Genomic DNA, 13,382 nt, shown 5'->3' with positions numbered 1-13,382 from the left:
TTGGTACACACAGACAGACACACTGACAAACATCCTGTTACTTTAGTATAAGGATTAATTACAAAGTCCAACAACTTACTGATAGCATTTTGTAAAGAGTTACTTCGCCCATAGAAATAATAATAATCATGATAAAGCAACTTTCTCCTCTTACAAAACTAAAAAAATAACCTATTTAAAAGCAAAGCTTTTCTATAATTAGGGTCGGTCCGTCCGTACGTCCGTCCGTAACAAATAGATTTTTTCACTAATTTAGGCATGTTAGAATTGTCCTATTGATTTCAAACTTTGCATGGTGATTCCTGTAGTAGTTTAGAAAATGTAGAAAGCGTATCAACTCTATAATCATTACCAGAATGTCCGTACGTCCATTTTAAACATGTTGATTTTTTTACTTTTTTGACAACAAATTTTTATGTGATCTAATAATCCGATTGATATGATTTTTGGTGTACTGATTCCTGGGACAACAAAGTATATTGTTTGTATTACAGAGGAAATCCCAAAGATCTAACTATCTATTCATCTCTAACTACATTGTCAATCTATTTAGGGATCTAAATGGATAATACGATGGCTAATACATTGATATACATCCACAGTGATGATGCACAAAATTACTTCTTTTGTATGTTACAATAAGTGGTTGAAATGTTTGTACACTCAACAGAATCAATCAATCAAGAATTAATAAAAATACCCAAAAATGTTAAGTTAACAAATAAGGATATATTATTATAAAACTTTGGAGACTAGTATAATAAAAAGCCCAATGTCCCCTTCCTCACTGCAATCTATAACATTGTTATTTTCTAAATCTATTTAATTAATAAAGTAAATCCTTAGTCAGGAATAGGGTATAATCAACAAGCGAAATAAATATAAAATAATATTTGGGGGGCATATGGAGAGGTCGTCAATTTTACGATGTGTTGCCCCCCAACGACAGCTAAAAAACACATGAAGGTTTCGTGATTTTTTACCGAATTAATTTCGTTATTGGTATAAGCTGATTCTTAGTTATAAAGTTTTTATCTATCTGTTTATTTTTTATCTATTCATATATCTCCTACCTATCTATATGTTTATAGGGGTAGAACTGTCTACCAACCTATCTAACTATGTGTTTATATTTCAGCTCCCTAACACCCACAGGGGTAGAACTGTCTACCTACCTATCTAACTCTGTGTTTTTATTTCAGTTCCCTAACAACCGCAAGGGTAGAACTGTCTACCTACCTATCTAACTCTGTGTTTTTATTTCAGTTCCCTAACAACCGCAAGGGTAGAACTGTCTACCTACCTATCTAACTCTGTGTTTTTATTTCAGTTCCCTAACAACCGCAAGGGTAGAACTGTCTACCTACCTAACTAACTATGTGTTAATATTTCAGCTCCCTAACACCCACAGGGGTAGAACTGTCTACCTACCTAACTAACTATGTGTTTATATTTCAGTTCCCTTTAACAACCGCAAGGGTAGAACTGTCTATCTAACTATGTGTTTATATTTCAGCTCCCTAACACCCGCAGGGGTGGAACTGTCCAGCTATGAAGTTGCTTGCCAGGCGGACATCCTTGTTGTGGCTATTCCTCAAGTAAGAATTTTATTAAATAAATTAAAGTAAAAGAATGGAGGGGGCATGAGCTATTTTTTAACTCTGCATATGGGTTGGAGACTTTGTCCTGATTTTGTAATGGTATTATTGGTAAATAAGCTATTAGCGTCAGAAATGAAACACAGCCAAGTCTATACATAAGAGTAGGAATAAATTTTCTAGGGGACAAAAAGGGTCTTCACCACTTGGATCAAGTAGATGTCTGGATTATACAATATATTTGAGTATCTTCAGTCGAAAAATAATAGCGCCAAAACTACTTTACCAATCAGGACGTTTGACCCCACTATAAAAAGCTTAGATAATGACCATTTTGCCCATGAAAATCTTTGGACGATGGAGGACGTGTACGCCAAGCTGGCCGCGCATATGTTCAACAAAGCAGATTCTAATTGCGCAGATAAATTACCGTGGATTTATGACTTGGGCCTACTAAATCTGAAATCAGCCCATCTGCAGGTGAGATGGACTAATGAAACTTGCTGGAGATACTATCAGATACCTAGTAAAACCCTATAAAAGACTAGAGCTCTCTGTCCCAGCTGACTTGTGGTTCGTGGTAGATTTTAAGATGTCAAAAACGTCAAAAATCTTGAAAATTTCTCGGTTCTTGACTTCAGGGGCCCATATGGAACCTTGAAACTCGTATTAGACTGTGTATTGCGCTGATAACCATATCTTAATCTTCATGCCATTTTTAAAAAGGTATAAAACGTTGTTCTAGCTTAACTGTGGCCCAAATGAGAGCCACCGTGTCAAAGGGTAGCTTTAAAGATGGGTTAATTTGGATCCTGCTTTTACTCACTCCTTAAGGAGATGTGGCCTTCCAGCAGCCCCGATCTTAATCCAATGGACTTTTGGGCCTGTAGCGCCATTAAAGCATGAACCAATAGACGCGCCCTTACCAAAAAGACCTCTCTCATTGCTCCTATCATGGAGAACTTCACCTGCTTGAACAGGGACATGGTGACCAGGGTCGGCGGGCGGTTCAGGGGGCGGGCAGAGGCGGTGATTGAGGCTGGTGGCGATTTTATTAAATAATCTAATAGTCATATTCCTAGGTTGCTTCCCAGTTTTTAAAATTCAATAAAATCTTTAAAATTGATGATTTTATGTTTATTTGTTTAAAAATAAGAAAAAGTCCGGATTTATGTGGTGCACCCTGTACAATTACATCCTCTGTGCTTTGATTTACAGTGTGCCCAGGGTACTGAGTATGTTAACTAACTAAAACCCACTCTTGGATTGCATGACCTTTGCCTAGAAGTCTTATTTATGCATGGTATTGCGTATCGTCTGATCGAACTTATTGTAAACAATGAAATCAAAGAAAGAGTGTCTGAATGTTACAACCTAATTGCAATCTACAGAAGGGTAATTTTGTTCATCTTCATTTGGGCATGTAGATCAATTTATCAGCCATTGTCTAATCCTTTAGATTACTAAGTCAACCTACTTCTTTATTTTCAGTTCATTTTCCTATAACCGTATGCCTGCAGACTACAGTACATTAAGTTCATTTGGAGAGAAAGGCATACAATTTTTTATTGCATAAGTTGAAGCAGAGACAAGTTTTATGATTAAATGGTTTTGAACTAACAAATAAAGTAACATACTATGTGAAATGTTATGGTTTGAGAGCTTGATTGCACTAAGGCATACTAGAGATGTTAAAAATTATACCCACTGTTGCTATATAAATTAATAATATAATAAGTTGGAGGAAAACTATATTTCTTTTAATGCCCTATCCATGTTCCTGTAACTTAGTTGTAAAGTTCAGAAGATACAATTCTTAACCAGTACAATAGTCGATTTATTATTACTTGGACGTTGCACCAGATTTGCATGTACTCTGATTAAGAGATGCTCGCAGATGGCTAAAAAAAATATACCCCCTTTACCACATATCATCCCCTTCTAATGGATAAATGAACTGACCAATAAGTGATATCCATGTTAGCAACCTAAATTGACGACAAACTTTCCCCTGTCATAATATCCATGTATAATTATATACTATATGCATCGTTAGAACTAATGATCGAAGTTTGAACTTATAAACAGTACTTTTTATTAACAACAAAAAATCTATATTTAATTTTTTGTGTAGAGCTTCTCTATAACTTAGCAGTGTCTGTCCGTTTGTCTATTAAACAAAGTACATTAAAAATTGTTGTCAAATTTAGATCATCTTTTGTAACAAAAAGAAATTAATAAATTGTTTTTTAGATCACGACTTAGATATTAAACACTAAAAAGTTTTGGTAAAAAAACTATATAATTTTTGTTAATGCATCTGCTTTTAAATTATCAAGGAGGGAGGGGACAATGGGCTGTTTATTACATTAGTCCCCAAAGTTTTGATATTCGTTGGCTTAACAACTTTGGGTACTTAAAATGATTTTTGATTGGTTGATTCATCACGTTGAGTGTCCAAACATTTCAACCACTAATCATAATCTTTAGAAATAGTTTGAGTAGCATCATTATTGATGTTCATCAATTTATCGGCCAGTGTCTTAACCCTTAAAATCCCCGAATCGAAGAAAAAGATATTGATTAATTGTAGGATTCACCGAATTTTGCAAAGGAGGGAGGGGACAATCAACTGTAAATCAAACTGACACTCAAAGTTTAATTACTATGCTATCTTATTCGTTGGCTAAAAAACCTATATCAAATTTTTATTAGTAGGTTACAAACTAGAAGTGTCTAAATTTTTCAACCAATTTATATTTCAGCCATACTACCACACCCTACCAGCTGAGCTGCTTAAGGGGAAGATATTGATTGATTGCAGCAACAGATCCACTGTTAAAAGACAATCTGCACAGTAAGTTTTTTTTCAAAGGAAAGCTTTTTATTTAATTAGGGTCAGTCCGTCAGTCCGGGACAGTTTGCTTTTTTTCGTTAATTTAAACAGGTTAAAATTGTATTAACGATTTCAAACTTTGCATGGTAATTCATGTAATAGTTAGCTACGATTCAAGAAGCGTAGCAACCCTATAATCGATACCAGAAAGTCCGTACATCTATTTAAAGTATGTTGCTTTTAACATTTTGAACAACAATTTTTATGTGGTATATTTATCGTATTCATTAAATTTTTGAAACACTTAGTACAATGTTATAAGCGAGGCATTTTTATAATCAAGTCAAAATTGATAATGATTTTTTTATAGAATTGCTGAAAAATGAATCGTAATCTAAATATGGACTTGTTATGTTATGTTCAAATTCGATATATATTTACTTAAAGCTATTAAAGGAATTTTAAACTAAAAATCTGCGAAAATGATTGCACAATTTTTAAAAGCGGTTTACTTCAGGGATTAAGGGAGATGACTAATGACGATAAGGTCATAAAGTTGAAAGTTAAATGGTATAATTGGACAAAATTGTCCTTCCCCTCCCTGGTTTTAATTATACAATTCTAGACAGAAAAAGATAATAAGACATTGCGTAACTAGAAGCGCAGATTCTCTATATAAAAGTTGGTAAGTCCGTACATTTTGCAAGCTGTCCAACCGATCCGAGGCTTCATTGTTTTTGACATATTTTAAATATAATATAAAACGCCCATTTCTACCATAAAAAAATTCTGATTTTTGATTACTGCACTTGAACATGATTTTGTAATCCTAAGAATTCTTAAATCATGAATTTATTCTTATTTTGAAATTTATCTTAAATAAACCTAAACTAGGCATTTCATATAGCATTTGAATGTTTTGCATATAGACTAAACTTTATAAAAATCCTTCTGAAATGCCTTCTTATGTTGATTCAAAAAAGCTCTAAATTACTGTATCTTATTTAATAGCTTTTCAATATTGAAGTAATCATTCTTTTTAAAACTACTTAAGGTTTAAACCTTAGCATCTTTGCAAGAGAGGACGGAGAGAAAAATAGCCTAAAACCCCTGAGGTTTGAGGATCCCAAGGTGTCAAACCAGAATTTTAACTTGAAGATTTTATGATTTTCATTAAATCACTGTTATGCAAATTGTAATCAAAAACTAAATATTATTTATTAAGGTCCCAAGCAGAGTACCTTGTGGAACTGTATCCTGATTCAACAGTTATTTATATACTTGCTTTTATTAAGGTCCCAAGCAGAGTACCTTGCGGAACTGTCTCCTAATTCAACAGTTATTTATATACTTGCTTTTATTAAGGTCCCAAGCAGAGTACCTAGCGAAACTCTACCCTGAATCAACAGTTGTCAAAGGATTCAATGTTCTGTCAGCATATGCCCTGGAAAATGGAGGACTCCAGGGCAGCAAGCAGGTAACCAAGAACATGGATATCCTATTATCCTATGATATGTATAAAGGATTTTTTGTTTTTTAGTTTTTTGTTTTAGTTTTATAAATGGATATATAGATAGGGGGAAATCGAAGTATATTTAGGTTGCAAATATGGACCTAATTTATTGGGCAGTTCTTTAATTCAGCAGAAGGAGAGCGAATTGGGTAAATTGAGTGTATGAGGGTATCGTTTTTATTCCAGCTGTCACTATCACTTTATTTGAGTACATTTGATGTCTACCTTTTTTTTAAAATGTGTAAAAATGATATATATTTTAGTAGCTTCATTTTATTATTTTAGGTTTTTATTGCCGGTGACAGTATAGCAGCCAAGTCTCGGGTATCCGACATAATCCGTGGGTGTGGCTTCACTCCTGTTGACCTGGGCGCGTTGACCGCTGCCCGTACCATCGAGGAATTTACATTACAGATACTTTAACATAAGCGTTACATGCATGGAAAGAAGAGATTTAACTCCCTTAGTTATCCTGGGTTGTTGGACCTCAGGTGCTGCTATTCAGCCAATTAATTCCAAATAAAAGTGCCGTAAAATTTAAACTTTTGTTGGGGTAAAGTTGGCGTATAACTAGATTTTGATGTAACTGAAGGTGAGTGGATAAGAAGGGGGAGAAGAAAGGGAAGGGGGTTGTGGGGAAAATTTCACTTAGAATTGTTTGTCAGAATTACATTCATATTTCCCTGTTAGACCTGACGTTCAAGTGTCATGGACAGCAGTCTCGCCCATATGAGGTAATTGTTATGTAATGTAAATATTTGCTGGCAGGACATACCTGTATCTGTGTTTCCATCCTGGAGGTTACCCTTCCTCATCCACCTGCTCATCTTCATATTCTTCTATGCATGGTCATTTGCAAAGTTCCAGGTAAATTATGTTAATTGTATAAGGGGGTGTATCAACCCCCTGGCAAAATTAAAGGTGAGTGGATAGACCTCCCTTGAAAAGAGTCTACTTCCCTAGGGGGTGTCCAGTTAAAAAGGCTCTTTCTTATTAAATTCAATTTAAGAATATTCTGATTTCGCGCGTTAATTTACCAGTCAAAGGACACTTTTTTTCCTTTTGAGAATGTTGATGAGTGGACTTCTCGGGGAGAGTATCCACCTGAATAACAAAAAAACGTACACCAATCATAAGGGGGTGTCAAAAACCAGGATGGATAGTTTAGATAAGACCTACAGGGGCTATGATTTTTAAATAAAATATGGGGGGGAGAGATTTGTGGCCGGACATACAAAATTGGTAGGGATACGACAATGGACGATTAATTTATACACAACCCTAATGATGATAAAACATAATTATCCTTATTGTAAATTAAAGTCATTGGTTAAAAATGTTGAACAAAAGGTTGGGAAACAACTAGTTAAAGAAAGCACCCTAAGTTTTTGAACCAACGAATGAGTGGTTAAAAGACTTTGGGTACCGGGTCTTGATATCAGAGAGAAAGGGGGGGGGGGACAAAGGGCTGTATATTACACAAGTCCCCAAAGTTTTATAATAATGTCTTCTTATTCGTTGGCTTAACAACTATGGGGACTTTTAATGAATATTGATTTGTTGGTTTTTAAAATTGAGTGTCCATACGTTTCAACTACTAATTGAAATCTACAGAAAGGGTAATTTTGTGTATTTACATTGAAGATGTACATCAATTAGTCGGTCATTATCTTATCCTTTTATATCCCCGCCTTGATATACATAATGAAATAGTTGAAATTATGTAAAATTGTTAAGTTGTGAAACTTTTAAAAATTGCACAAAACTAGATAAAATCTGCTCTGGAATGAATGTTTACATAGAGATTCATAATTAGAAATCCTCCATGTTAAACCTAAATTATTATGTTGACATTTCTTTATAGTTTGCCATGCAGTTAATAAAAGATCTTAAGGGATAAGCTAATGGATGATAAATTGATTTACATCCCAATTAAGGATAATCAAAATTACCCCTTTTTAATAATCAAAATTATAGATTTAAAAATTTTGATAATACAAGTTTGGAACCAACCAATCAAACTTTAATAAAAGGGGCTTTAATACCTCTGGTACAAATTAATTTGTAGTCAAATGTTCCCTCCCTCCAAGCTAAATATAACTTGTAGTTAATTAACAAGAGAATTATAGCTACCTTTCCTAGCTCACTATAACTGAGTGACAAACAGCAGACTCTACTTAGAGGGTAGCTGCGCTACTTAAAAGGAAAGTGTCGTCCACTAACTATACGCATCTGGTTTATAGAAGCGAAGCTTTTAATTAGGGTCGGTCCGTTAGCGGTTAGCTCTTAATTCAGACATGTTAGAATTGCCCTGTCGATTCAAATTTTGCATGATGATTCCTATAACAGTAAGGTACAATATATAGGAACTATATCAACTCTATAATCGTTACCAGAAAGTCTGTACGTCTATTTAAAACATTTTGATTTTTAACTTTTTTAACAACAATTTTTTCTTGTGATATAATAATCCTTATTCATTTAATTTTTTAAATACTGATTCATAGCTATATGCATAGGACAATGTTATAGGCAAACCATATCTATATTCAAGTCCTAAAAATGAAAGTATGTCCTTAAATAGTATTGTATTTTACAGTTTTGTAACAAATATTATGTTACCATCCTTAATATCAATAACTAATTTTTGATTGAATATAATGAAGAATTTAGAATTTACAAAAATAATAATCAATTATAGTTTGATTCATAATTTAGACTAATTAGTTTATAACATGGAAAGTGAATCGTGAAAAAAATAAGAATTTTTTCTGCAATTTGGTATGTTTTGACTCGTGACTTAACCTACCACTTGTCATGATAATCTTGTATTACTAACATCTATCCTAATACAATAAGAAACGGCTTTGTAGATCTGAACTTTGAATGAATTTTGACTTTTGGCTGTGATTGAGTAGACTGTACTGGACAACTCAGTGAACTCTGGAAACAAGTAGAATAACCAAATTATATTGTTCGTTATTAATTTTTGAGGTAAGCTACTCTATAACTTCTGTCTGTCAGTACCTCGTGGTATCCTTCCAGGATACCACAGCAACTTACTTAAAAATCTAAATAAACCTTTTTTTATAGATTTGTTGGCCTTTAACATGGAGTGACAGTTTTCTGTGGGAATTATGGAATCATATTCCCATGGACAATGTGAACAAGACACTGGCAGTACATGCCCTCAATACTCTGGCACTCTGCTATCTTCCAGGTAAAGAAGGGGATGGAGGTGATATTGGGCTGTTTATTACACTAGTCCCCAAAGTTTTCTGTGGAGTTATGGAATCATATTCCTATGGACAATGTCAACAAGACACTGGCAGTACATGCCCTCAACACTCTGGCACTCTGCTATCTTCCAGGTAAAGGAGGGGATGGAGGTGACATTGGGCTGTTTATTACACTATTCCCCAAAGTTTTCTGTGGGAGTTATGGAATCATATTAAATTAGACAATGTCAACCAGACAATGGCAGTACATACCCTCAACACTCTGGCAATCTTACAGGTAAAGTTTAAAGAGTTCTGGAATCATATTCCTATGGACAATGTGAACAAGACACTGGCAGTACATACCCTCAACACTTTGGCACTCTAATTTATAATAACGTTTTCTTAACAACTTTGGGAACTAGTTTTGAATTTGATTGGTTGATCATCTTACGGACAATGTGATTTGTCCTCAACACTCTGGCACTCTGCTATCTGCCAGGTAAAGGAGGGGAGGGAGGGAGGGGACATTGTGCTATTTATTACACTAGTCCCGAAAGTTTTATAACAATGTTTTACATTCGTTTGTTCAAATATTTTGGGGACTAATATTGAATTTGATTGGTTGATTAAATAAGTTGAGTATCCAAACGTTTCAACTACTAATTTTAATCTAAAGAAGGGTTAATTTGTGTATCATCATTGGAGATGTCAAAGAGAGAGAGGGGACATTAGGCTGTGTATTACAAAAGTCCCCAACAGTTTCACAATAATGTTTTCTTAACAACTTTGGGGACTATTGAATTTGAGTGAATTTTACAGTCAAAGGTTTCGTGATTTTTTATTTTAAAATAAAATATTATATTTTTATTTAAGGTGTCATCGCAGGTTGGATTCAAATTGTTAGAGGCACTAAATACTCAAGGTGGGTATATAGATAGAATAGACGAATACATGGATATATAGAAGATGATTAATAAATAGATTGATGAATAAATTGATGAATAAGTAGATAGATAGATAGATATGTAGATAGATAGATAGATGAATAGAAAGATACTTGTACAAATAGATGCATACATAGATAGTGTGATGGATAGTTGAATGAATAAACAGATACTTAGATATATAGATGCATGGATTGATAGCTAAATAGATAGATGGATATATAAATGAATAAATAGATGCAGTAGTAGATAGTTAGATAAATTAATAGATGCGTGGATAGATAGATAGTATAAAGGATAGTATATATAGTTAGATGGTCAGATAAGTACATTGATTGATAGATAAATAGATAGTTGGATAAATAGAAGTATATGTAGAATGTAGATAGATGGATAGGTAAATATATGTCCACAATATAGATAAATTTTTAGGTTATTGCATATTTGTATATGCTTAATTATATTCGTAATTGTTAACATGAATTTTGTATTCTATAGTTTGGATTTATTTAGGTTCCCTAACTGGTTGGACAAATGGTTAAAAATGAGAAAACAGTTGGGACTTCTTATGCTTTTCTCAGCTTCTATCCATGTAAGTTATCCTTGTTATCTTAAACTACTATATAGATAGATTATGTCCGTGCGTCAGACCGTTTTTATGGTATTGTTTAAGAGTTAACTGCTCTAGCTATAAAAATAACTGATAGATAAAAAATTATGGTTTCCATCAAAGTGCCTAGAAAGATAAGAGACCACTACACAATAAACTTATTTATAACATTCTAAATTTATATACATTCCAATCATGATGAATAACATTACCACTTATAAATATTAAAATCATTGGTGAAAAAGTTTGAATACTAGTACTAATAGTATCAAATCAACCAAGTTTTTGAACCAGCGTGTAATAAAACTTTGGGTACCAGTGTATTAACAGTCCATTGTCCCCTGATAAACAACGTTAATTGAATATTTTATAAAATACAAGGACAAAGCCCAAATTGTTTCAATAATGATCTATGTGACGTCATAGAAAAGAGGGATCATCCATCTCTTTTTTAGGATTTTCTTTCCCACATTTCCTCTCATCTCCCTCATTTTTATGACGTCACATGGATCATTTTTGACACAATTTGGGCTTTGTCAAAAACCAGAGGCAACTAAGGGCTATTTTTTAATTTACCGAAATCTCAAGCTTCAGACAGACTGACAGACATCCTACTACTTATATTATTATAGTTAGTAATTATTCTAGGCCTGTCTATCTCTGGTCTACATGTCCTCTGCCTATCAAGACACCCTGTAGGACAGATAGACAGACAGACAGATATCCTACTACTTTGTATCATAGTTAGTAATTATTCTAGGCCTGTCTATCTCTGGCCTATATGTCCCCTGCCTACCAAGACTCCCTGTAGGACAGATAGACAGACAGATATCCTACTACTTTGTATTATAGTTAGTAATTATTCTAGGCCTGTCTATCTCTGGCCTATATGTCTCCTGCCTATCAAGACACCCTGTGGGACAGATAGACATACAGATATCCTACTACTTTGTATTATAGTTAGTAATTATTCTAGGCCTGCCTATCCCTAGCCTACATGTCTCCTGCCTACGAAGACACCCTGTAGGACAGATAGACAGATATCCTACTACTTTGTATTATACTTATAGTTAGTAATTATTCTAGGCCTGACTATCCCTAGCCTACATGTCTCCTGCCTACCAAGACACCCTGTAGGACAGATTGACAGACAGACAGATATCCTACTACTTTGTATTATAGTTAGTAATTATTCTAGGCCTGTCTATATCTGGCCTACATGTCCCCTGTCTACCAAGACACCCTGTAGGACAGATAGACAGATATCTTACTACTTTGTATTATAGTTAGTAATTATTCTAGGCCTGTCTATCTCTGGCCTACATGTCCCCTGCCTATCAAGACACCCTGTGGGCTCCCCCTACTGAAATATTAGTCAACAAGGTAAATATTTATTACAGTTATTTTGCAGATTTTCTTCCCTAATGATCATACAAAAAATAATCCTTCTGTAGATTACAACTAGTGGTTGAAACGTTTGGACACTTAACATAATCAATCAACCAATAAGAATTCAATAAAATTCACAAAAGCTTTTGAGGCAATGAATAAGAAAAGACTATAAAAAACTTTGGGGACTAATTTAATAAACAGCCCAATGTCCCCCCCCCCCCTCCTCCCTGGTCTGTTGGCTAATTCTTAACTATGTACATTATATATTGTTACGGCATAATTTAGAGACCGCAGACCAAGTAAATCATATACTGGACGCTCATTTGTTTAGGAAATCAGTCGACTATCTTTCATGCTAGACGAGAAAATTAAATTTACTTCTAGACGTAGCTGACTGACAGACAAAAGTTCCTTAGCTATTAAAAAAATAAATGTACGATCAACCTCTTTAATTTTATCGTTTTAACAAATAGCTAAAACACTTACATACGATCATCTGTAAAGGTGACCAAAGACTGGACTACTGGTGAGAAGGCCATCCAAATGAATGAGACAATCAAAGTGCTCAGTTCAGAGAAGATGGACTGGCAAGGAGAGTGTTTTCTTATGGCAGGTAGAGTCATAGATTCATTTTCGTGAATTTTTGTCTAGAAAGGTTGCGTGATTTTTTATGCATTTTAGAAAAAAGGCATATGGTTTTTACCTTTCCTATTAATCTAGATCATATAACTAGTTCGTTTGCATTGAATTAATGACCTCTCTATTACAGATGACAGGATGTTTTTGGAGTATTCCTCTAAAGAAGGTGTATCAACTTTTTTTTTATAGCTAGCCGGTTCTTTTAGTAAGTAGTAGATGTAAAATTTTTCATAGAATTCAGATATGCAATCGGTTTTTTTGTAGACCTCTTATTTTTTAAGTAATTTAAGTTTTTTAAAAAAATAATTAAGTCGGTTTTAAGGTACTAAAACGCAACAAAATAAAAGAAGAAAATGGCCAGTAAGAACAAAAATAGTAAGATCTTTAATTTGACACCTTACTTTTAAAATTCTGTTGAGTAATTATTGAAAAAATCTATTTTTTTAACCTCGGTTTAATAAAAACTTTAGACCTAAATATTTTCTCAAACAGACATAAAAAACATGGGTTCATATATACCTTTAGAATCAGAAAAATATTACGAATCCATTGTAAGCAAAATTGAAAAAAAGTAAAAAAATTAAAAATTAAACAAATGGCCAATTGTATTTTTTGTTCAGGCAACACAA

At 33.7% G+C, this 13,382-nt stretch overlaps 1 protein-coding gene across 3 annotated transcripts in view; it reads left to right on the top strand.

Moving 5' to 3' along the window:
- The window catches only part of LOC145306548 (metalloreductase STEAP4-like), a 73,243-nt gene that overhangs the window by 51,723 nt on the left and 8,138 nt on the right, over positions 1 to 13,382 (top strand). For all 3 annotated transcript variants that reach the window (XM_080148731.1, XM_080148730.1, XM_080148732.1), the window contains exons 5-14: positions 1,517 to 1,598; positions 4,364 to 4,455; positions 5,800 to 5,911; positions 6,233 to 6,348; positions 6,718 to 6,814; positions 9,041 to 9,167; positions 10,042 to 10,090; positions 10,626 to 10,704; positions 12,025 to 12,105; positions 12,619 to 12,727. In XM_080148731.1, the coding sequence (XP_080004857.1) occupies positions 1,517 to 1,598; positions 4,364 to 4,455; positions 5,800 to 5,911; positions 6,233 to 6,348; positions 6,718 to 6,814; positions 9,041 to 9,167; positions 10,042 to 10,090; positions 10,626 to 10,704; positions 12,025 to 12,105; positions 12,619 to 12,727 (944 nt within the window). The remainder of the gene's footprint in view (positions 1 to 1,516; positions 1,599 to 4,363; positions 4,456 to 5,799; positions 5,912 to 6,232; positions 6,349 to 6,717; positions 6,815 to 9,040; positions 9,168 to 10,041; positions 10,091 to 10,625; positions 10,705 to 12,024; positions 12,106 to 12,618; positions 12,728 to 13,382) is intronic.

This window comes from Acartia tonsa, chromosome 14 (assembly GCF_053477335.1).
Source record: "Acartia tonsa isolate MP-2025a chromosome 14, ASM5347733v1, whole genome shotgun sequence".
Lineage (NCBI taxonomy): Eukaryota > Metazoa > Arthropoda > Copepoda > Calanoida > Acartiidae > Acartia > Acartia tonsa.
Note: the sequence above shows the minus strand (reverse complement) of the source record. Positions and strands in the feature narration are given on the sequence as shown.